The 25,282-nt window shown below is 39.2% G+C and overlaps 2 protein-coding genes across 27 annotated transcripts in view; both read left to right on the forward strand.

Annotated features, from left to right (window-relative positions):
- Nucleotides 1-2,180: 2,180 nt before the first annotated feature.
- Nucleotides 2,181-25,282, forward strand: part of ttn.2 (titin, tandem duplicate 2) — a 248,700-nt gene continuing 225,598 nt past the window's right edge. For all 26 annotated transcript variants that reach the window (XM_078174675.1, XM_078174686.1, XM_078174684.1 and 23 more), the window contains exons 1-15: nt 2,181-2,414; nt 10,314-10,417; nt 11,041-11,244; nt 13,490-13,777; nt 14,746-14,834; nt 15,716-15,930; nt 16,088-16,166; nt 16,271-16,426; nt 21,820-21,879; nt 21,996-22,254; nt 23,671-23,737; nt 23,820-24,017; nt 24,337-24,479; nt 24,589-24,743; nt 24,841-25,068. In XM_078174675.1, coding sequence (XP_078030801.1) covers nt 10,327-10,417; nt 11,041-11,244; nt 13,490-13,777; nt 14,746-14,834; nt 15,716-15,930; nt 16,088-16,166; nt 16,271-16,426; nt 21,820-21,879; nt 21,996-22,254; nt 23,671-23,737; nt 23,820-24,017; nt 24,337-24,479; nt 24,589-24,743; nt 24,841-25,068 — 2,232 coding nt within the window. In that variant the 5' untranslated portion in view covers nt 2,181-2,414; nt 10,314-10,326. The remainder of the gene's footprint in view (nt 2,415-10,313; nt 10,418-11,040; nt 11,245-13,489; nt 13,778-14,745; nt 14,835-15,715; nt 15,931-16,087; nt 16,167-16,270; nt 16,427-21,819; nt 21,880-21,995; nt 22,255-23,670; nt 23,738-23,819; nt 24,018-24,336; nt 24,480-24,588; nt 24,744-24,840; nt 25,069-25,282) is intronic.
- On the forward strand, nt 17,271-21,607 carry LOC117251148 (uncharacterized; the record flags this gene model as incomplete). Its single annotated transcript, XM_078174819.1, has 4 exons — nt 17,271-17,390; nt 18,807-19,049; nt 19,135-19,248; nt 21,288-21,607. Coding segments are annotated over 4 exons (771 nt in total), but the record flags the coding sequence as incomplete, so codon positions are not given.

Consider the following 25,282-nt stretch of genomic DNA (forward strand, 5'->3'; position numbering starts at 1 on the left):
GGCTTATTTTAGTTGAGATATCTGTTCTGGAAATTTATGCAAATCAGAGCATATTTAATTAGATGATGCCTCATTTGTATATATATATATATATATATATATATATACATATTAACATAACATTTCTGATAACTAACCAGAGGCCTGTACTATGAAGCAGGATTTGGAGTTAGTGAGGTAACTTCAGGGTTAACTCTCTTTTCTTTTTACTGGGATAAATCACCATGGTAACTGATGCTGAACAGTTAACCTGCTCTGGATCAGGTTAACTTCAGAGTATCAGATCACAGCCTGTCAACAGCCCGACCTCTGACCAATCAGATCACTGAAGAAAAAAGTGTCCATGGACAAAAGTCTGGAGTGACAGGTAAAAAAGAGGACCCTGTATGTTAAAGCTTCTAACAAACAGATTATTTACACATTAAACACATGATTTTAACTTATGCAAAGATTATTTTATTTTGCAGTGATAGTGTTGTTACTTTACACTCTGATTCATCACTGCAGTTCAACATAACATGAGACACCTGTGTGAGGACAACTCCTGATGAGGCTTATTATAAATGCAACATTTCGGTCAGATAGACATAATTAGTCATTAACTGCTCTTTACTTCAGCAGCAGAAACAGACTGGTGTTACTTACTTACTTTAAAGTGTTTATGTGACATATTCAGAGGAGTTTCATCATTGTCCAACTAAACAGCAGAAAATACTCTGTACTAATGTCGTGTAGACTCAGTGATACCTGCATGTTGTTTAAGTCCAGGCCTCTGAGGCCTGTACTACGGAGCAGGATTTGGGGTTAGCGAGGTAACATCAGGGTTAACTCTGGGTTTTCAGTACTATGAAGTCAGTTCTCTTTTTACCGGGACAAATCACCATTGCACCGATTATCCAGACGGACAATGTGACGGGTTAGTCACACCAGATAACAAGGAGATATCCTGGGTAAGTTGAACTGGCTTCAGGTGTCTGGCTTGACTAACCTGTCACATTGTCTGTCTGGATAACCGGTGCTACAAAGCTGGTTATCAACTAGAAGAGGGATCCCTCCTCAGTTGCTCTTCCTGAGGTTTCTACCGTTTTTTTCCCCGTTAAAGGGTTTTTTTTTGGGAGTTTTTCCTTATCCGCTGTGAGGGTCATAAGGACAGAGGGATGTCGTATGCTGTAAAGCCCTGTGAGGCAAATTGTGATTTGTGATATTGGGCTTTATAAATAAAATTGATCGATTGATTGATTGATTGATTGATAGTTCAGTCAACTCTGGGTTTTCCTATCCAGCCAGGAGCGTGTTTATGTGAAAGAAGCAGGGGTGTTAATGACGAGTGACATCATCAGAACCATGAATGAAGGAGGCTGCTTTGTAGCGCATGAGATGAGACAGTATTGAAAGTGTCTGTGACTACGAGACAGTAAAAGAGTAAAAAAAAGTATAGAATATATTTTGCTGTTTAGTTGGATGATGATGTCACTACTCTGAATATGTCACACAAAACACTTTAAAGTAACACCAGACTGTTTCTGCTGCTGAAGTAAAGAGGAGTTAATGACTCATGACGTCTGTCGGACTGAGATGTTGCATTTATGATAACAGGACCTGATTAACAGTGTGTGGATTCTTTTACTAATAAAATATAATCTTCTTCTCCCAGTTCTCATCACACAGGTGTCTCATGTTATTTTGAGCTGCAGTGATGAATCAGGGCGTAAAATATCAACACTGTCACTGCGGACTAAAATAAACTTTGCACAAGTTAAATCCAGTACATATTTAAGGCACTTACTTGTTTCTTAACTACTTTTATTATATGTTACTTTTCCCTTGTCGTCCATCTCAGAGGGAAATATTGTACTTTTTACTGCTCTGCATTTATCTGACAGCATGGGACACTTTAATGTACTATACATACTTTACTTTAACTACTTTAAGTACTTTTACTGCAGTAAAGTTCTGAGTACAGGATTTTAACTTTGACGCTGTGGTATGAGTACCATTACTCCAGTAAAGTATCTTCTCTGCATCTCTCTCAGTGTTGAGCAGTAAAGCGACTGACAGGTGTGACGAGTTGCATAAAATGTCTCCTCTGCTCTCCCATGATTCCCTGCAGGCTGACCAATGGCAGGCCGGCCCCGTGTGATGTCAGAGCGGTATAAAGCCCCCCGCTGCCCTGCTGCCAGCTCTGAGCAGAGTCAGCGTTCCCGGCCTGGACGCCTCGGCTGGAGGAACTGCTGTCAGGAGGAAAAAACAAAACTACAGCTCTCACTGTAGTTTTGTTTTTTTGAGTTTGGGGTTCCTTCGAGGCTCAACGTTTCTCCTTCTGGATTCTGTGACTAAACTTTCTGGATAAAGAGATTTTTGATTTCCTGACGACAGCCCTCCCCTGGGCAGCCCAGGCATCCTTGTGCACACAAGTAAGTGTCTTTAAAGTTCTCGGACGTGTTGTGACTGACAGGTGGCAGCTGACCACACACACTGACCAAACTCAATGCAGTTTTTAGGGACTTTTGGAAGTGTTGGGGGCTTTTTGCTGTGTTGAAGGTTATAATGGGACGTCTCCCAGAATAGCCCTGATAGCATCAGACTGGACTCTCAGCTGGACGCCTGATGGCTTTTTAAGGGAATCAGCAGCGGGGCTATCAGTTGCTCCTCCAGCTATGTGCCACATGGTGACTGTCAGTCAAACTGAGGTGTGGTGGAGGAGGTGGAGGTGGAGGAGGGGGTGTTATTTTTAGTGTGTGTCGTTACATTACACAGAGCTCTGCGGGGAGGAAGCGTCTCACTGAGGGACACTTCTCTGAGGCTTTTATTTTGGAGGAGAGTGAACAGCTGTTGGTCTGTCGTTAAGGTTTATTTTAGGTGTGAGTGGAGGAGCTCCAGCTCATCTGCAAATATATAAATTAATTTGTGTCACAAGTTTGATCCTGAAGCTTTGACTTTAGTTTGTGTTGCAGGTTTTCACTTCCACCATCATCGTCCTGCTCCCTCCTCACTGTGATCACTGTCTTCTCATCTGGAATAAAGGATTTGATTTTTCAGTGTTTTAGAAACCTGAGCCACAAAATCTGAATATTTTTACATTTCAGTGATCTTTCCTTTCAAAAGTCTGCTGAAATCAGAGCTGAGAGAGAAAAATAAATATAAAAAGTCTGTTGTTTCTCCAGAATAAACTCTCAAACTGTGAGAAACTCTGAATCATGTTCATGATGAGATGTTGACTCTGGTTTGCCAGTTTGAGACGATGATTAAAAGTTGAGTGCTAACAGGAGGTTTGAATGATGATTTGAGCTGTTGACATTAATGGGACAGTCCTGTTCATATGAGTCCTACAATTGTTTTTTATTTTTATTTTTTCAACTGAAATGCCTCTGTTGGGTTTTTGTTACATCATAAAACCTCCTTCTTTCTTATTAAACATTGTACACAAATATTTTTGTCCTTTGAGAGAGGAAGATAATTTCAGGCTAAATTTAAAATAGAAAAAAAATCTATGTAAATGGAAAAATAAATAAAAAGGAAGTATCTATTGTAAAAGATAATTCAATGTTACATCAGATAATTGTTGGAAAAGAAAACTAAATACAGGAAATAAGTTCAGAACACAGATGAAATAAATAAAAAACATAAAACTAAAAAAAAAACAGTCAGAGTGGATGATTAAAAAGGTTATAGTAATAAAAAATCAGATCCTTTACTAAGTTGTTAATAATAATATTAATTAATAATAATATTAGAAGTGTAAAAACACTTCATTACAATGTAAAAGTTAATTGTGCTTAAGTAGAATTTCAGAGGTATTATGAGAAAAGTAAAGGAACAATTAATTTAAGTACTCAGAGTGCAACATTATTATACTGTGTGTATGATTATTATTGGATTGCTGAGCTCCTGCAAACTACAGTTCATCATATTCAATAAGACAATCGTATGATTTGGATGTAGGTGTATCGAGTTCAGAGTAACAGAAAATGGAAATACTTAAGGTGTAAATACCTCACATGAGTGCTTTAGTAAACATATTTCCCCTGACGTTCGGTCACTTTTAGCTCACGTTTGAAACTTGTCGGCTCACGTTTTAATGACTTGATGATTTAAAATAATCTGCTGAGATGATGTTCAGTGATGATGAAGATGCAGTGGTGGAGTCATTATCACGTTAAGATTAACTGTAACCAGATCTGTTTTGACGAGGCGTTCAGGGACTCTCGGATTAATTCTACACTGAAACATGTAGCCAACACGTGGATTCTTAATTTATCAAAGGCTTTAAAGTTACACAGAGAAAATAGATTAAATCAAACCAAATGTGGTGGCGATCACAGCTGTGTCTGAAAAAAATAAAGTTGTTTAAATGTTTTCTGCTGTTTAACGCTGAGGTTGTTTGTTTGTTTGTTTGTTTGTAGTTTCTGTCACCATGAAGCATCTTAAAATCCCTTAAAATGCCCTTAATTAAATCACACACACAAACATCTTAATCTAAAACAAAGTTATTGTTTTTTAGGGGGTTGAATGTAAAAAAAACTCTTAAAATCATCCTCATTTAAAAAAAAAAAACCCTTAACAAATTAACGGGTTTTGAGGATATTTGACCTTCCGCTTAATTTACCCACTAATGTGGAATATTTGACAGATCCTCTGATGATCAGTTAAATGTTAGGAATGTTTTCAGTTGTAAAAATAATTTTTTTAAGGGATTCTAAATAAGTGCAATGTCATATTTAAGGTTTTGTAAAGGGCTTTTTGATTTGTAGAGAAAACAGCTTTAAATTTACAAAATGCAAATTAAGGCATTCACCTGATATTTGTTGATATTTTTTAATAGATAAGTGAATAATTAATTATAATGTTTTTAATGGTTTTGAAGGGGTAAAAACAAACTTAAGATTTACAACCCAACATTTCAAGTTGCCCTTATTTTGTCCATTTAATTAACTCCCAAAATGTTTCAATAAGATTGAAATGTTTGCATTTGCCTGAAATTTGTTTTTTTTTTTTACTGGATGAATGAACAGATCATCATATATTACTTTTATCTCCACTGTTTAAGGGTTTTTTTAAGGGGAAAAAAATCCTTAAAATGTACCAAGGTGTGAGAGAGCCATCCTTGAAAATGCACATTTAGTTTTTAAATTTCCAAATTAAGTAAAAAAAGAAAAATCAAAATTAAGTGTTTAAACTGCTCATATAATCCATTAAAACACCTCAATAGAATATAGAAATTTTCAGTAATTTATCTTCGAGTATTTTCATTACATTATAATTCGTGGGTAAACTGATCTTTTTCTATATCATAAAGTAATCTATTGGTCTAAAAAAAAGTCTGAAAATATTTTCAAAATTGCAAATTTTCTTAAGTTCAAGCTGACGTATTCAGGTCTCATTTTAACGAACTTAACATTCAAAACCCAAATGTATCTCAGTCATATCGATATCAGACAAACAGGAACCAGAGAATGTTTTTCATTTTGGCTTCAAAAATGACTTAAAACAATCAATCGGTTTATTGGATAATAAACACTACCAAACATAGACGGCTGAAACCGTGAAAATAAACACTTCAAAAAAGACAAACATTAGAAATATTTTAAACATAAAACAGTTTTTACAAACAATATATGGGTCTTAAATTTGTCTTAAAGTTAAAAATCAGCCTTTAGTCTGTATTTGTGTGAATTCAGCGTCTCAGTGAGTCTCTGCACAACGTTCAGACCAGTCAGAGGTGTTTTTATATTCCGTAATAAACAGGATGTGACGCTCAGTCAGGAAGCTAACGGGCCAATCAGAGACAGTCGAGGCCAAATGGGTCCAAGTAGGTCGAAGCAGGTTCAACCAGACCAACACAAGTTCATGAAGGATCAGTAAACTCCAACACATTAGAGCAGGAAAACACCCTGATGTCACTTCGTCATATTTAATACTGACATCGTCACACTTCAGTTTGACCATAACTTTCAAACTTCTTAATGTTTTCTTTATTGAAACTTAACCTATAGAACAAAGGAAAACAAAATGTGATCAGTTTTTGTTGAATAATAAACATCAACAATTGTTGGTTCCAGTCTGTCAAATATTTGTATCTGCCTTTTTATCTTTTTTGGCTGTAAACGGAAAATCAAAACAAAAACAAACAAACATTTGAGATCTTGGATGTCTTTAATTCACTTTTTTTAACCAAACAATTAATAAATTAGGAAAATAATCAGCAGGTCTGTAAATAATAAAACTGATAGTTATGTGCAGCCTCACAGTTGGAGCTTTAACACAAACAGATGTTTTTAACCACTTTTTAAGTTCAAACTTCAGTTTCCATCATTCTAATTATATAATAAAATAGTCAGAATTTACCATATTATATTTTATGTTTATTTGACACAGTGATTTTTGCATCATTAATTGCACCACTGTCACTGTCATTCTTATGTTAGAGTTATAACTATGGGTATAATTATCAATAAAGGTTTACCTTACCTTACCTTACCTCGCCTTACCTCACTTCACCACATCTAATCTTATTGTATCTTACCTTATCTTGTCTTTTCTGAGCTTATCGTAATTTAAGTTATCTTGCCTTACCTCACCACGTCTTATCTACCTTACCTTACCAAATCTTATCTATCTATGTATCTATGCATTTTCTACATTTCCTGTCTGTCTACGCTGTCACAAATGACACGCTGCTAAACTCTCTGTATGACACAGCAGTGAAGTGGGTTGGTGTTATTGAAGTGAAGTATTTGTGTGTGAAGTGTCTTTACAAAGATTTCTATTATCATTTTTATTGAAACTAAACCTTTTGTCTAAGAAGCTTGTATATTCACTGAAACGTATTAAAATCGTAAAAAAATTAAAAACAAAATTCAAACAAAATACAAAATAAAATAGAATTTATTAGTTTATGTTCTTAAATATTAACATAAATTAATGTATTTTCAATTTTGTAATGTATTGTCTGTTACTGCTCTTTTTAAAAACTGTAATATTTCTATAATTATTTTATTTAATTTTTTTGCAAAGACTTGTTTTTGTTAACAGATACTCCAACTACAGTGCAGTTCCAAAAATGTGTCAGGTTTCCATTCCTGCAGTTGAAAATATCATTTTAAAAAGAAGTCATATTTTTTTTGATAAAAACTTACTCTTGAGCTAACTTATAATATCCCATAGTTATTTTAGTATTAAAATAGTGCAAACAAACCTGCAGTAAAACTGGAAAAACATCAATCTTGAATAAAATATAAACAAAGTAAAAGTAAAGTGGCCGTGCACCTTGAAGACGACCTGAAACTGAACCGGATTGTAAATCTGACACCGGCCCTCCCCAGGGGTTCAACAGGTGTTTAAATCTGTTCTCAGATCAGCTGGGGGTTCATCAGTCAGACCCTGTAACAGGTGTTCTAATCTGCTCTGAGATCAGCCGGTGGTTCATCAGTCAGACGCTGCGGAGCCTGGACGACCTCCAGGAACAGACCTCCTAAAAATAACAACCCTCCATCTTTATCATGTAGAGTTAAAGTGTCTCTGTCAGCAGGTCGACTGTCTGTCACTGACACCACTTCTGTCCCTCCACTGTCAGGCTTCATACATGTGTTTTATACATGTTTTAAATGTGATAATAGATATTATATATAGTCAATAACTGATGTGGAGATGTGAGAGTTAAACACATTCTGATCTGCAGCGTTTGTGACTGATTTTACAGTGTAAAACTTGTGACTGCTGTTTCTGATTTTAAATTATGTCAAACATGTTTTCTATATTTGCTGTTACTGATCGGCTGTAAAATACCAACATAATCAGTGATCAGCTTTTTTAATCATTTACCAGAAGACGTTTTGTGAATGTTAAAAATCATCTGAACACGACGAATTTGTGTAATTTCGAAGGACTAAAAGTGGCGCTTATGATTTAAATCAGTTGCTCTGAAGAGTTTGATCTGAGCTTTTTGATAATCTGACACTTTTTCATTCATGCACCAGATAATTATTGAGGTTTGATATCCAGCTTTATTTACAACAAATATTTCAATACTTTCCATTCCAACAAAATTTTACAAACAAAACATTTTAGCAACACGTCCAACCTGAACAAGAGATCAGATTGTCAGTTCTTTCCTAACTGACACATATAAACATTTTTGATCTCCTTCGTCAGTTTAGATCAAATATAATTATTTGGTTGAGGTTCAGAAAAGATCCCGGCAGAGTGAAGTTGCTGTATCTGGTTTCAAAGACGGGTGCTTTGGAGATTTCTTTTGCTGTGCTGAATGAACGTCACACAACTTCTTGTTTTGTTGTTAAACATCAAAACGTTTCTTGTTGAGCTGTTTGAGGATCATCCTGCTTCCAGATTGTACTAATCTCTTTCTGACAGACATTGCTTTCAGATTATTTTCTCTTTCTTTTGTTCATATGTTTGGTTTTCTAGTTCTGACGTTATTATTATATTATTATTATTAGGGTTTCAAGCCCAAAGGGCCCAAAGCACATAATTCCACAATGTTTGGGCTAATCATCACGAACCTTGCAAGCAACGTCTTCACACATACCAGGAACATATCCTCAAAGTTTAATTTAAATTGACAACCAGGGGGCACGACACATCCAAAAAATGGGCAAGGGATAACATAAATCAGACTAGAAATCAGAAATTGATTGTCCTATCATTACAGAACTTGCAGGGTATGTTAAATAATAACGATGAGCCATGTGTGTTATTTCAAAACCGGTCAATAGGGGGCACCACCAGTTCCAAATAAGTGCAACGGCCTTTCACAAAATTTGGCCATAATCAATGAGAGTTTGTTCAAACATCAACAAACTCAGTGGACTTTTTAAATCAAGCCATTAAAGCATGTCCCCAAAATGTTTTTGCAGTTTACCAAAAGGAAGCGACAGTGTTTTCAAAGAAGAGCGTGGCCCTGTAGAGATTTAAATGTAAATGAATGAGCATATGTCTGATTGTTAAAAAAAACTGTTGTTGATCTTTAATACAGGCGTCGTAAACTGTCAAAGGTCTTGATTCTACCCAGCTTTCAACTTTTAAGGATCCATGCTGGCTTAAACCCCGACTATATTTATTATTATTATTATTATTATTATTATTAGCAGGGACGTGATTTGAAGAAGTCCCTCTCGTTCTGTCTCTGACAGTGTCTCATATGTTGGAGTTTCATAAATATAATCAAATGTTGTCAGTAAACCTAAAATTCGAGGCTTTTTGTTTCCACAAAAGGCTTTTTTTGTTATTAAACAAGTGAAGGTGTCAAATTTCAAAAAACACAAGCAGCTGTGCAAGAAGTTTTTTTTAAATAGAAATATTCATAAAATACGACTGCATATGTAAAAACACTAGTATGAAGCCTTTAGTGTCACAGAGGCAGAAAGCCTTGGTAGTTAAGTTGCATTGTGGGTACTGTCGATGCCAGGTTTTGATACAGAAGATTTATTTATTTATTTATTTATTTTGAAAGGACACATTTTTTAAAGAATTTTTATAAGGAAGAACTTTTCAAATGAAAAAGAAGATATCTCTCATTCTGCTGAGTCAAGTTTGATCTTTATTTGATGATAAATCTGTGGATGACTCAGGAACCATGTGATCATCATGAATCTGATCAGACATTTGGTGGCACCTTTCTTCTCTTGACAGTTTTACAGTTTTCTGTAGACACATTTCAGGTGATACCAGAACTTATTACCAGAACTTATTTAGATGAGATACTCAGACATAAATTACAGAAACTGGAAATTCAAACATCTATTTTTTGTAAAAGTGATATCATTGTGTGATGATGCAGTTGAGAGCAGTGACTGTTTACTGGACTGAAAAACTGACATTGTGACTTTATAAAAATGTGGTGATTTCCCTCAGAGCGGCTGGTCGTCTTTGGTGAAATGAAAACTGGTCGTTGAGTCGATAAAACAGAATTATAATATTTCCTTACTAATAATAATATTTCCTCTTCTTCTGTCCCGTATGACAAAATACAGAGAAAATGTTAAATGTTTATTTCCCAGCATGCTCTGGTGTCCAGTCAGCAGTATGTAGTGTTGAAGTGGCTCCTCTGGTGTTTGTTTAGGTTACTGCAACAAAGATGTTCATAAAAATTTTAATTTCAGTGTATCACTTTATTATAATTTCTCACTAAGATAATTATATTAGTGTGGTTTTTGCTTATGTCTGTTTGATAACTGTGTATAAATAAAGAAATTACCACATATTATTATTAGAATGAGTGAACTGTAGAGGCTTCAAATCTTTTAAGTTTCCCATGTTCCTGTTAATTGTTCCTGTCTTTGTTTGTTTATGTTCAGGGTGCCGACCAACATGTCAACACAGGCGCCGACGTTCACGCAGCCGCTGCAGAGCGTCGTGGCATTAGAGGGTAGTGCCGCGACGTTCGAGGCTCAAGTTAGTGGTAAGAAACATTTCTGACTCAACTGATGCTTCAAATCTCAGATTTTATGATGTGAAACAAACATTTTATGTTATTACTGAAAGTCTGATAGATATGCTGAAACTAGGATTAACTTAGAAGCTAAATAAAATGTTGTATTTAGTCACTGTGGAGGGTTTTTATTTGTTTAAATCCTTAGAGTAAAATGAAAAGATGGCTATCACAAAGACTGGAAGAAGGGGGAAACTGTTAGCCTAGCTTAGCACAGATACTGGAAGCAGGGGGAAATTGTTAGTCTAGCTTAGCACAGAGACTGAAGGCAGGGGGAAACTGTAAGCCTAGCATAGCATAAAGACTGGAAGCAGGGGGAAACTGTTAGCCTAGCATAGCATAAAGACTGGAAGCAGGGGGAAACTGTTAACCTAGCTTAGCACAGACACTGGAACCAGATGGAAACTGCTTCCAGTCTTTGTGCTAAGCTTGGTTAAATGGGTCTTTCCTGTACTAGACACTCAGAGATGAAACAGATACCATCCTCTGACTCTGAGGAAGAAGAGCTTCCAGATAAATGTTGAAGCATCCCGTTAATGAGGTTCTTTGGGTACTCTGACAGCAGTCCCATCTGTTTTTTCTCTCCTCCGCAGGTTCTCCAGTTCCTGAGGTGAGCTGGTTCCGTGATGGCCAGGTTCTTTCCGCCGCCGCTTTGCCCGGCGTTCAGATCTCGTTCAGCGACGGCCGCGCTGTTCTGAGGATCCCCGCTGTGACTGCCGCACACAGCGGAAGATTTTCTGTCAGGGCCACCAACGGCGCTGGACAAGCCACGAGCACCGCCGAACTCCTTGTTACAGGTGAGAGTCACAAAACAACCACAAAGAGACACAAAATAACCACAAAGAGACACATAATGACCACAAAGAGACACAAAATAACCACAAAGAGACACATTATGACCACAAAGCGACACAAAATGACCTCAAAGAGACACATAACAACCACAAAGAGAGACAAAACAACCACAAAGAGATATATAATGACCATAAAGAGACACAAAGAGACACATAATGACCACAAAGAGACACATAACGACCACAGAGACAAAATGACCACAGACACATAACGACCACAAAGAGACACATAACGACCACAAAGAGACATGAAACGACCACAGAGAGACATGAAATGACCACAAAGTGACACATAACGACCACAAAGAGACACGAAACGACCACAAAGTCACATGAAATGAACCCAAAGTGACACATAACGACCACAAAGAGACACAAAATGACCACAGAGAGATACAAAATGACCACAAAGTGACATGAAATGACCACAAAGTGACACATAATGACCACAAAGAGACACATAACGACCACAAAGAGACAGTAAATGACCACAAAGAGATAGAAAATGACCACAAAGAGACATATCACAACTACAAAGTGACACAAAATGACCACAAAGGGACACATAGTGACCACAAAGAGACAGTAAATGACCACAAAAAGATACATAATGACCACAAAGAGACACAAAATGACCACAAAGAGACAGTAAATGACCACAAAGAGACACAAAATGACCACAAAGAGACACATTATGACCACAAAGAGACACAAATGACCTCAAAGAGATACATAACAACCACAAAGAGACGCAAAACAACCACAAAGAGACATATAATGACCATAAAGAGACACAAAGAGACACATAATGACCACAAAGAGACACATAACGACCACAATGAGACACAAAATGACCACAGACACATAACGACTACAAAGAAACACATAATGACCACAAAGGGACATGGAATGACCACAAAGTGACACATAACGACCACAAAGAGACACAAAATGACCACAGAGAGACACAAAATGACCACAAAGTGACATGAAATGACCACAAAGTGACACATAACAACCACAAAGAGATACATAACAACCACAAAAAGATAGTGAATGACCACAAAGAGATACATAACAACCACAAAAAGATAGTGAATGACCACAAAGAGATACAAAATGACCATAGAGACACATAACGACCACAAAGAGACAGTAAATGACCACAAAGAGATAGAAAATGACCACAAAAAGACAGTAAATGACCACAAAGAGACACAAATTGACCACAAAGAGATAGAAAATGACCACAAAGAGACACATCACAACCACAAAGTGACACAAAATGACCACAAAGGGACACATAATGACCACAAAGAGACAGTAAATGACTACAAAAAGATACATATTGCCCACAAAGAAACACAAAATGACCACAAAGAGACAGTAAATGACCACAAAGAGACACATAACAACCACAAAGAGACAGTAAATGACCACAAAGAGACAGTTAATGACCACAACATGATGCAAATTGACTTCAAAGAGTCACAAAATGGCCGCAAAGACATAAAACAACCACAGAGAGACACAAAATGACCACTAAGAGACATCTAACGACTACAAAAACACAGAAAGTGTGACCAAAGTTAAGTGTTACCAAAAAGCTGTGACCATGGAATGTTTATTTATGTCAGATTCATGTTAATCTTAATATTATAGAAGCTTCATTCGTCGCTCCTGAGAGGAGTAAACGTGAAATATTGTGTTTCTGAGTCTAAATTTGTCTCTCAGCTGGGGGGCGGGGCCTGTCACTTAATCCAGTGATAAAACCGATATAGATGCAGCTGTTGCAGCATAACTTTCCATAAGAGGAATCTAAACTTTATTAAGTGATTAACAAGTTGAACTTGAACCTGTGGGGATTACATGTCTGAGTCTACCGTTACAAAAAACTCCACATGTCAACAAAAACCAGCTCGATAATGTTAAAGAGAGCTCAGGGGTCAGAGTTGATCTTTACTCATGTGTTCAGCTTTACATCACACTGGTCTGTCTCTCTGTCCTGGACTCTGGCTGCTGTCTTAGACCTCATCTAATCCTTGTGTCTGAAATGGATGTCTGTTTAATTTCCCACCTGGATTTACCTGCTGCAACCATTTTATTTTCCTGCAACGATCATAATATTAGAATAAACATGTCCTCATAAAAAACAGCCTCATGAGACGTATGTTTTGTGTCCCTGCAGCTGAGACGGCGCCTCCAAACTTCCTACAGAGGCTGCAGAGCTCCTCAGTGAGACAGGGCAGCCAGGTGAGGCTGGACGTCAGAGTCTCAGGTATCCCAACACCTGTGGTGAAGTTCTACAGAGAGGGAGCCGAGATCCAGAGCTCAGCTGACTTCAGGATACTCCAGGAGGGAGACCTGTACAGTCTGCTGATTGCTGAGGCCTTCCCAGAGGATTCTGGGACATATTCTGTGACCGCCACCAACAGCAGCGGACGAGCCACCTCCACTGCTGAGCTGTTGGTTCAGGGTGAGACATGTTTTTCTATCAAGACCCCCTCAGTATTTTTAAACATGTAAATTCAAACCACTGTACATGACATCATCAGAATGAAACATGTTTTATAATTGAGCCTTTAACAGCATCAGAACACATGATTCATTTGGATTTAGTTGTTGTTTAATAGGACTGCACAATATATTGCTTTTTTAAAATGGTTATCATGATATCAACATTACACTCAGGGATCTTTTGAGTATTTTATTTTGATCCTTGTTAACAGTTTTTCAAAAAGAATGCACATAATAAAGATTAAACAACAACAAGGCATTTAAATGAAAAGAAAACAAAAACTGTAGGCTGAAGGTTGAACTTATACTTGCCCTTTTTACTGAACATATTGTCATAAATAACTCATTATTAGGTTTAGATTATACAAAAAAGCAAAACAAAACAGATACGACAAAAACAGAAATAATATCAAAATTCTAAACCATTTCATACACTATATTAGTCATACGAGTTTTACGTTTTTTTACCACCTTATTTTTATTTTGTATTTTATTAATTTGCAAATTGAACTATGCTTTTTTATAATTCATTGTCACACCAGATCAACAGGTTAACTCCTCTGACTCCTCTTCTTCTTCTTTTTTTTTAACACCCATTACCCAGAATTCATACTGGCTCTCTCTAATTTCAAACCACCTCTGAATACACTCGGGAAGCAAGTTACTTTTTGTGCTTTATACATAATCTGTGCAGTTTTAAGATACACTAGATACACTACAACAGTTTAAAGCATCTAATTAATAAATCAAGTGTTTGTTGATTTATAATAATAATGTGATCGAATTACAGTTCTCTTTGCTCTCTTCTCTAGCATTAAAATTGGGTCAGTGTTGGTTTTGTATGTGGTTTTTATTTTCCTCACATCCTGCAGCTCCATTGTTTAGTATCTGGATCAGCCTAAACCCACATGGTTATTTGTGCTACAGGTGAAGAAGCTGTACCTACTAAGAAAACTAAGACGATTGTGTCCACATCCCAGATGGCTGGGTTGGCTTCCCAAACCAGAGTTCAGAGGGTGAGACTCACTGAAAAAACACAACCAGGGTCCATCTGAGAAGAAAATTTAGTTATCTGTTGAAATTTCATGAATTAAAACTGGAACCATCAAAACCCTGCACTCAGAGTGATGGGAAATGAACTGTTGTCTCGATAACTCAGTAAACCTCAATAATTCTTGTCTGTGGTGTTCCACAAGGTTCAATCCTGGGGCCCCTGTTATTCTTCATATACAGTATATTAATGACCTTCCTGATGTCTAAATTTTTGTCTAAAATTAAATTTTAAGACGACACAAGTCTCTTTCTACTTCCTCAAAAGGGTGGATTTCTTCACATTCTTGCACATAACATATTTTATCTTTTATGTTTTTTCTGATTTGTAAATAGAAATAAAAAATGTGATTCTCATATAAAGCAAAGTTACTACACAAATGTCAAAACCTGGAGATGTTCAGTCTTTTGTCTTCTCCATCATGGATTTGTTTTGTAGTTCTGTAATTTAGGATTTTTATGAAAAATATTTGTAAATCTTTGTAAAAACTGAAAAAAGTTATGTTGTCCTGTGAAATTAATGCACATTTGTGGAGGTTTTGGCCCTGTGTCATTTCACATATTGTAATATTGTGGCTGTAAGTTGTGCTGAAATTTTGTGAATATCAGTGTGAAGGTCTTGCGGTGTTTGTAAGGGAGAAACCTTGTAAATTAAATTTAAAATGAAATTATATGAAAATGATATAACAATAAATATAGTCTGAAAATAATATAAATTAATAACTTATATAAAAACTTATAAATTGAAAATTCTTTCTTTTAGTCATAAAACACAAGCTCTTATTTTGAGTATTTATTAAAACTTAATTTAAGACACATCCCTCAATATGTGTTTTTTTCCCTTCAGAAGGTGGAGTCCAGTTTCCAAGCCACCACCATGATGGAGATGCAGGTCGAAGGAGGAATGATGACTCAGCAGTTGGCTCACAAAACCCCTCCCCGGGTTCCCCCAAAGCCGACCTCCAAGTCCCCACCGTCCTTCATCACCAAGGTGACAGGAGGACGCCAGCAGTCACCTTCACCTGTCAGACACGTGAAGGGGCCGACGCCCGCACCTGTTAGGTACGACCTCTGGCACAGAATCAGTCCTGCAGGATACTGATCCATAACCATTGTCAAAAGAATCAAGAAGCAAGATTCTAAAAAACATGATACAGAAATAAATGGATAAACTCTGTGATGTCACTGTGTTGTAACCTACATCATGTGTTGTCTGCAGACCCGTCTCCCCCACCACCAGACTGTCCTCTATCTCTCCCATCAGACCGGTCAAATCTCCCATCATGTCCAGGAAACAGGTCAGAACCTTTATCAAGAGTTAAACGTCCAGCAGACACTTCCATCATCTGTGACACGTCCACTGAAGTAAAGACAACCTTTCTTTCTTTCCGTCCTCTCACAGGTGTCCGCCTCTCCAGAGGTCCTGCCGCCCTGGAAGCAGGGCGACTACATGGCTGAAGCCAGCTACACCACTATGACCAGCATGACCAGTGTGAGCAGCGCTGCCCAGCTTCATATGGAGAAGCACTGGGAGCAGCAGGTCACCGGCAGCAGAGAGGTGAGGACACCGGAGTTCTCTGTGATGTGATGCTGCATGCAGGCTTGTTAAAATATCAGTTAGTACATCTGTTCAGAGGAAGAATGAAACTACAGAGTGATGGTGAACTGGTCTGCTGTGGGATAAATATAATTTCAAAGCTAAAAAAACTAAATGTTTGACAACTGGAAATCTAATAAAAAAAATAATTTTCTGAATAGTTTTGTGTTGTAAAAATAAGCAACACAAGTGCAAATCTACATCTGCAAATTTTCAACATTAAGATTTGCTCTTTTGAAAGTCAGGGTTTCAAAACTTTTTTCCCCCAACACATGCACATCAGTTTTCAGACATTTACAACATTTAAAAACTGGAAAACAAACTAAATACATCAGGAGGAAACTGACGAATGTGAAACTCTGAACACGTGTTTGAGAAACACTGTAAAAAGGCCGCTGCAGTTGTGACGAAGGATAGCTCAAATACAGAACTGGGTTTTAGGAGAATTTTTTTCAGCCTTCAAAACTTAGTTTCAATCCAGCAAAAGCTTTTTTATTAGATTTCATGCTTTCAAACGTCAGTGAGTTTCAATCTTTTGAATTTAGTTTTTTCAGTTTAAAAATACAACATTATATTTATCCCACAGTCTTATGGCAAATGAGTGTGACTGTGTTTTCGAGCTTGACTTGTTCCTGCAGATTGGATAAAGGGAAATTCCACTGTTCAGAATAATGGAATTCTCCTTTAGATGTGAATAAACTGATTGTCAGTGAATGCATCGTGAGTAATGTGAATGAAATGACTCAGTGGCTCAGCTCTGCCTGTGTGTTGGATGAACATGTGTTAATGTGTTGATGTGCTGTGAACGCGTCAGGACGAGCATGTTTACCAGGACGATAAGAGCGTCGCCGTGGCGACTGTGGTGGCTGCTGTGGATCAGGCTCGCAGCCGAGGGCCGTCTGAGGCCGCTGTGTCGGGAGAGCAGGTAGACCACCACCACCACCACCACCACCACCACCAGTCTGCTGCCTCCATCACCTCCACCTGCTGCTCAAACCACCACTTCATTCCTCTTTCTTCACTCTTTCTTGATTATTTTAATTTCTTCATGTCTCAGAAGCTGATGTTGATTTTACTGAGCACCTGATGAACCTCTGTCCCTTTAACAGTCCATTCACCTGTCCTCTCCTTAGGACCACAACACATGTTCAGCTCCGCTTGTGTCAAAACAGCAAATCAAAAACTCCCACATTACAGTATTATTACAATACTTAAGTCATGATACGATATCATGATACATAAATCGTGATATGATATCATGATATTTAAATCACAATATGATATTATCACAATACCTTGGTATTGATAGTTTTGTCACGATACAATATCATGATGCACAAGTTGTGATATATTGTCACAATACTTAAGTCATGATATGATATTATCAAGGTACTAAAGTCACAATGATATTATCCTGATACTTAAGTCATGATACGATATCACAATACTTAAGTCACAATATGACATCATTGAGATAACTTAGTCACGATACGATATTATCACGAAACTTAAATCACAATATAATATTATCATAATACTTAAGTCACGATACAATATTATCAAGATACTTAAGTCATGATATGATATATTATGATACCTAAGTCACAGTGAGTGGTGTAGTGGAGGGTATACTGGGTATACCCACCTCTTTTTCTGGCAGTTTACCCACCTATCAGCCAAATAGCCACTAAAGTATATAAGAGAATATACTCACTTCTTCCTTAGTAACCCATTCAGTAGTCCACCCACCTCTTCAACTACCACCATCAACTGCCACTAGATCACTGGTCATGATACATTATTATTACTCCAGTAAATTCAGTAAATGCCAAAATTCAGATGTTTTTTTCCATTGCTGATCTTTAGGAAATTTGGTTCAACTCTGCGGTAATTTAGACGGAAAACTTGATTATTGTGGTGGAGTTTGTTTCTGTACTCAGACAGCTTTACAATCTGTGCAGCATACAACACTGTCTCTCCACAGATTAAAGATTCATAAACCTCTGTAAATTAACCTTTACGATGTGTGAATGTCTCTGACCTGCATCATGAGTATCTCCTCTTCTTCTTCTTCTTCTTCTTCTTCTTCTTCTTCTTCTTCACTGCTGTTTGTAATGAAACCACAGGAAAGAGTCAAATCTTCTCTTTGCATCACGAGCTGCATGTTTCACTCTTAATGTTGCATGATGTGTGGCATCATGGGTTCACTGATGATAATTGTTTCCTGTATGAATATTACTGAAGCGTGGTTTCAGTTTTGGGGGCTTTCAGTCGGGTATCTCCCTCCTGACTTTCTGCAGTGGAGGTCCTGAGCTTTGTGTGCTGGTGTTTGTGTCTCCAGGCTGAGGGAGTGGGTAAAGCCGGGGCGGTGGCCACAGTGGTGGCCGCCGTTGACCTTGCTCGTGTCCGTCAGCCCGTGCATGTGGAGGGCGGCGGAGCTGAAGAGGAGGAGGCTGTCGAGGTGGAGATAAGACAGCAGGCGGAAACAGCTGAAGAGAAACACATTGAAACGAAAACACTTCCTGTTGAACCTCCAGCTGCCGTCGCTGTGACGTCAGAGCAGCGCAGAGTCCAGGTGTCACAGGTCGGAGGAGTTTCACATCAGATGTTATCTCTGACAATAACAAGTCTCAGTTTTCTTAAACTCTGAACTCTGTTGGTCACTCCAGATTCAGACAACCACAGAGCTCTCTACCCACGTGGACACTGGTCTCGCTCCGTCTCCAGTTCCACATTTCACAGTTTCTAAAGTTTCAGTTCCTAAACATGAATCGAGCCACGAGGTAAGAGAGGAGCTGCAGGTAGCCGCTGCCGCCATCACCCAGAATCCTCCATCTCATCTTTAACACACGCATATCTTAACATGCAGTCTCCACCGTTTGGTTATGTGCTGTGTTTCACTTTGACTTCCTCCTCACAGTATCATCCTAAAATATCACATCACTTTTCCTCTTAGGCATCCACAGCATCACAGCCATCTGATGTTCAGACATGAGCTCAAACGTTCCTAAGAATTTCTAGTTTTAATTTGGCTTCAGGTTTTTGGTTTCAGTTAAGATAGTCTGGATCCAGATATGACGAGATAATGTGGGAACAGTAAATATTAACTCCAGGCTCCACAGGTCTGAATGACTTGAGAAAGAAAAACTACACGAGTAAAATGAGATAAAATGATGTTTGTTGTTAAGACAGACGGGGTCTTTTTTAAATCAGTAAGTCAGTAAAAACTAGACTTGGACAGTTTTGGGTCAATACAACATAATTTAAATACAATCACATCTAGACTTGTTCTGATACCAGTATTAGAAAAGCCTCTGATACTGCCTAAATGGTTGATGGGGTATCAGCAAGTATGGAGTCTATGGGCAGAATGATAAGAAATTTCACAGACACGGTAGTCAGATTTCCTGTCATGTTGTGTTCATGAAAATGAGGGATCAGTCCTGATCTGTTGGTGATCTGCACTGACAGCTCCTCTGTAGATGGGTGTCATGCTGTGGTAACCTTGTCATGATGTTTGACTTTTTCTTTCGAGGAACTGTCGGGCTCAGAGCTGCAGCATTGAAGACATTGAGCTTGGGGTGTCTGAACTCTGGGTCAGGCTCAGATTGTTATTCAAGTGTGCATTCACACCTGCCCTGTTTGGTTAGTTTGCCCCCTCAGTGCGGTTCGTTTGTGCAGGTGTGAACACAGCAATCACACTCAGGTGTGCACCAAAACAACCGGACTGAGACCTTCTTGAAGAGGTGGTCTCAGTCTGGTTACAAACGAACTCTGGTGCGGTTGGTTTGTGGTGAGAAGGTGTTCCGACCTGGATGTGAAGCAACTGCAGTCACATGACACATTTTTTGGGTTAAACATGAGCATGTTACAGTCCTGGAGGATTATTAATGTGCACCTCCTCCTGTACTGCCTTAATATGCACATTCAGCACATCCAATGCATCAAAACATTGTTTTCTAGTTGGAGCCGCACCTCGTTTTCAAACTGTATGGTTTGACTAAAATGAACAATGACAGCAATATAGTCCACGATGAGCAGCGCTAAAATCAACCTGCGTAGTTGTCCCTCCATTGTGACATTAGAAAGTGTCACATTTATCTTGCAAGTGTACTCTTCTTCAACGTTTGCTTTACTTCCTGGATTTTTCCCACATGGAAATTCTGACCAATCAAGAGCAGCTTTCTCACACAAGGCATTTGATCTGGTCCGCTTGTAAATGCTGCCGTGAGAACACGAACCAACTCTAGGCAATTATACAATTTTGGAACAACATGAGTCCCTGATTCAGACCAAAGGAGACGACTCTAGGGCTGAAAGCAGCCTTAGTGTCTGACAACAATATAAAAAGGATCCCTGCAGAGAAATGAAATGTTTTACTTTACCTTTTTCTTGATCCAGTCTGTTTTGTGTCCAAGTCACGTTTCCAGAACCTTGCAGACTTTTTCATATTGACAAAATCAGCTAAATATTCAGCCATGACATAATAACAATCTGAGCCTGTCAGAAGCAAAAACAAGCACTTTTAGTAGACATGCATTGACGGTGTGAACGTGATCCGAGTGGTTACATTACAGCGTGTTTCACTGCTGCAGCTCTCTGTCTCAGTACTGGACCAGTCTCAATAATTGCTGTCTCTGTTAGTCACTCAGATAACAAAAGAACATGGAAAACAGGCTGAAAAATACTGACCGCACCCTTTAATCTTAACCTTAGTGTTTGGAGACGTCTGCTGCAGTGCTCGGACTCACTGCATAAGATTTGTTCCTATTCAGCTGGAGTTATTTCAGACGGTTAACGTTGTTCTCGTTGGCTCGGTCAGGTGTCCATCGCTGGCTCTGCTATCGCCACTCTGCACAAAGAGTTGTCTTCCCCCTCCGCTCCCAGAAAGGTCATCAAGCCCGTCAAGTCTCCCAGTCCGTCTCGCAGAGCGGTGGCGGTGGAGGTGCGCGTGACGCCGGAGCCCCTCCCCCCACCGTTTAGAGACGTCAGATATCAGTTTGAGTCGCAGCTGGTCGGAGCTCAGGCTGTGAGTGAGGAGGAGTTTGAGGACTGGGAGCCTCAGGTTGGTCTGACCCCCCTCGCTGTCATCCTCCCTTCACCTCCCCCAGTTTAACCCCGTGTGGATTGTTAGCACTTCACCGTAACGCAGCAGCCAATCATACGCTGCCCTTCATCTGCCTCATGAGGAACCCTCCTCTTCCTGTCTTCACCTCTTGACCGCCGTCCCGCTGTCTTTTCTGCAGGGTTTTATCTGTTCTAACCTGGCTACACCCCTCCATCCTCACAGACTCCACCGCTGAAAAACAATGTGTTGTTTTCTGTCTTTGACTCCTGTTGTTGTTTGTCCTCAGGAGGCGGCTGCAGTTCCCACCAGAGCACAGGAGGCTGTTGTTCCTCCCACTCTGATCGCTGTGAGTACTTCCCGTTTCTGTCCGTCAAAACAAGTCATTACTATAAAAACATGTTGCTAAGTAAATGTTTGAGTATGTGGAAGGTGTCTGATGTTGCCACTTGTGTCTCCGTTCAGGGCCTCAAGAATGTGACAGTGACGGAGGGCGAGTCAGTGACACTGGAGTGTCAGATCAGCGGTCACCCCGCTCCCACCATCATGTGGTTCAGAGAGGACTACAAAATCGAGAGCTCCATTGACTTCCAGATCACCTACGTGAGCGGATTTGCCCGGCTGGTGATCCGCGAGGCGTTCGCCGAAGACAGCGGGCGCTTCACCTGCACCGCCACCAGCGAGGCGGGCACTGTCAGCACCTCCTGCTACCTGCTCGTCAAAGGTAACGGTGTAGTAGGGTGATGGACAAAAGACTTGTCAGTTTGACTAAGAAAAGATATGAAGTGTAAATTAAGAGAAACAGTTAGAAAATTAGATTTTATCAAACTTTATTAATTTAAGCACTTGAATTATATACAATACAATTTTTCAAAGTTGCGTGAGTCAGCAGATTTTAACAAATGTGGTCAAAGAATTTTATGTTGCTAATTTGTGAGAGCAGTGCTGCTCCAACAGCTCTTTAGGAAAGTCAAATGGAAAATGTAAAGACTTTAAAATATAAGAGATCAGCTGGGTTTTCTCCAGGTGCTCCGGTTTCTTCCCACAGTCCAAAGACATGCAGGTTAATTGGTGACTCTAAATTGGCCATAGGTGTGAATGGTTGTCTGTCTCTATGTGTCAGTCTTGTGATAGTCTGGCAACCTGTCCAGGTCATACCCACCTCTCGCCCAGTGTCAGTTGGGATAGGCTCCAGCCCCTCCATGACCCCTAACAGGTTACAGAGAATGAATGAATGAATTTAAACCACGACAGAAAAGTATTACAACCCTTAGAGTTTCTAATTCACTCAATTTTATATACCTATTAGGAATGTCAGTAATTAACCACTAATCGCTTATCTGCATGTTGGTCTGTAGGTTAACTCTGCTGCTCTTCAGTTTACTGAACTATGCACCACCTGGGCCTGGGAGGAGACGCAACGCTGGCTGGCTATGTTAACGTGAAAACATGCGCAGCAGCCAGGTCAGGCGGGAGCTAGCTAGAGGCGCCGCTAATTCAGTGATTAATTCTAGTAGCGTTGTCCTGACCTAACAGCATTGCTGTGGAAACATCGTGGCCACCTTCGGTCTCCCCCCCAGGTCACCAAGTGTTGCTAACCCCTTTAGCATTGCTCAACCACACATCAGGACTACCAATGTCAACTCACCACCGGGATGGCGTAATAATTGCGAATGAGCGTTGCTAGCTCTCGCCTGACCCAGCTAGTGTGTAGTGCAGAGCAGCCATGGCTAATGTTAGCTAACCAGTGGACTGTTTCCACATTTTACCACAGCTAGCTGAATTTCTGTCAGCAAAGCCCACAGAAAATAAAATAAAGGCAAAATGTTTCTATTACAAAACATTAAAATTCACCACTTCTAAACTGATAGAGCTTTGAAATGTGGCAGTATGAAATGTTGCACGTATAGACATTTTCAAATCAGTCTTCATGTACAGCTATGTTAGCACACAGCAGTGAGGAAGATGTCATGTTGACTGTGATAGTCCCCAAATTGATTCATAAGTTAATTTCAGAGATAAATTGAAACTTGTGACTGTCTTTTTAGCCTGATATCAACCATACAACTGTAGATGTGATTTAAAAAATGCAGATTTTCAGATTTAGTGAAGCTGATCGATCTTGTACTCTCTGTTGTAGTGTCAGAAGAGATCGAGAGCAGAGAGGAAACGACTGTCACTGAAATTGGAATCACTCAAGAGAAAACGTGAGTTGTCTGATATGTTGTTGTTCAGTAGCCCTAATGAGCCACAAGTTTCCGTGTTGATGGAGCTGTTGGTTTCCTTCAGTATTGCCATGGAGACAAAGGAAAGGGTGGTGGCGGAGGTGAGTACAGGAGAGTCTGCCGCCCCCTTCTTCATCAAGAAACCGACCGTCCAGAAGCTGGTGGAGGGAGGAGGTGTCGTGTTCGAATGCCAGGTCGGAGGAAATCCCAAACCTCATGTCATCTGGAAGAAGAGTGGTGTGCCGCTCACTACTGGATACAGGTACCAGATTCTGTTCACACCTGTTTACCATTGTCAAAAATTTTTGACTGGTTCCAGATGGTAAAGGTTCTGTCTGTAACCTTTATATATTAATCTTTTTTTTTATACATAATAGGTGAACAGGTTGTCATGTAACTTAAAAGCTATGACCTTCCCAGAGCTACTCAGTTTTCTACAACAGACATTTACTCTGAGCTCTAATTTTAAAACTTCAACTTGTTACTTTTTTTTCGTGTTTGCTTTAGATGTGTTAGAAACTCAGCTTCCTCTTTCTGATGGTGACACAACAGGTAACTTTTGCTTCGTTTTTTGCCATTAGATACAAAGTTGCCTACAACAGGGAGACTGGAGCATGCAAACTGGAGATCTCCATGACCTTTGCTGATGATGCTGGAGAATACTCCATCTTTTTGAAGAATCCACATGGAGAAGCCTCAGCCTCTGCTGGCCTGCTGGAGGAAGGTACTGCCATCCTTTTGTTTCTCTCTTTAAAAAACAAAACAAAAACCACTTGAATGAATTGAGGGAGGCAGTGTTACACCAGTGTCTCATGGTGTTTCTGCTTCTACAGAGGAATATGAAGCCTACATGAAGCAACATGACGTGACATACAAAACTGAAGTGACAACAACAACCACAGTGGTTCAGGAGCCCTCTGTGGTCATGACTGAATATGAGATGGAACACAGGAGAGTAACCACCCCGATGAGCTATGTCTCAGAAACGGTATTTTCTTTCTTAACCAATCACAGAGTTCAGTGATATTGATGTCATCATATTTAATGTTAAACATTACTGAGTTTTACTTTTTTTTTTTTTGCAGGAATTTCTAATTTCAGCCTTTGAAGAGAGGATCATCCATGAGATCGAGCTGCGTATCATGATGATTACCTACATACAGCTGGTGACAGAGGATGGCGAGGTGGCGGTGACTGTAGCAGAAGAGGAGGCAGTTCAGCCGACCTTTGATACGCCAGTCAAAAACTACAGGATTATGGACGGAATGGGCGTCACTTTCCACTGCAAGATGGGTGGAAACCCACTGCCAAAGGTACAGGGTGGAAAACCTTATCATATCATGTACATGTAAAAGGCTAGTCTAAAATCTAAGCAACTTTCTTTGATCCACATCAAAGTTGGGTATATGGCTGATAGATAGTGCCTAGGTTTTTGTAATTTAATCAACAGGATCAGGTTATTGGCCTTTGTGGCTCCTGTTGTAATGTTTCAAAGTTGTGGTTCGTTAACAAATTTTGATGTGACTC

This window comes from Epinephelus lanceolatus, chromosome 14, assembly GCF_041903045.1.
Source record: "Epinephelus lanceolatus isolate andai-2023 chromosome 14, ASM4190304v1, whole genome shotgun sequence".
NCBI classification, from domain to species: Eukaryota; Metazoa; Chordata; class Actinopteri; order Perciformes; family Serranidae; genus Epinephelus; species Epinephelus lanceolatus.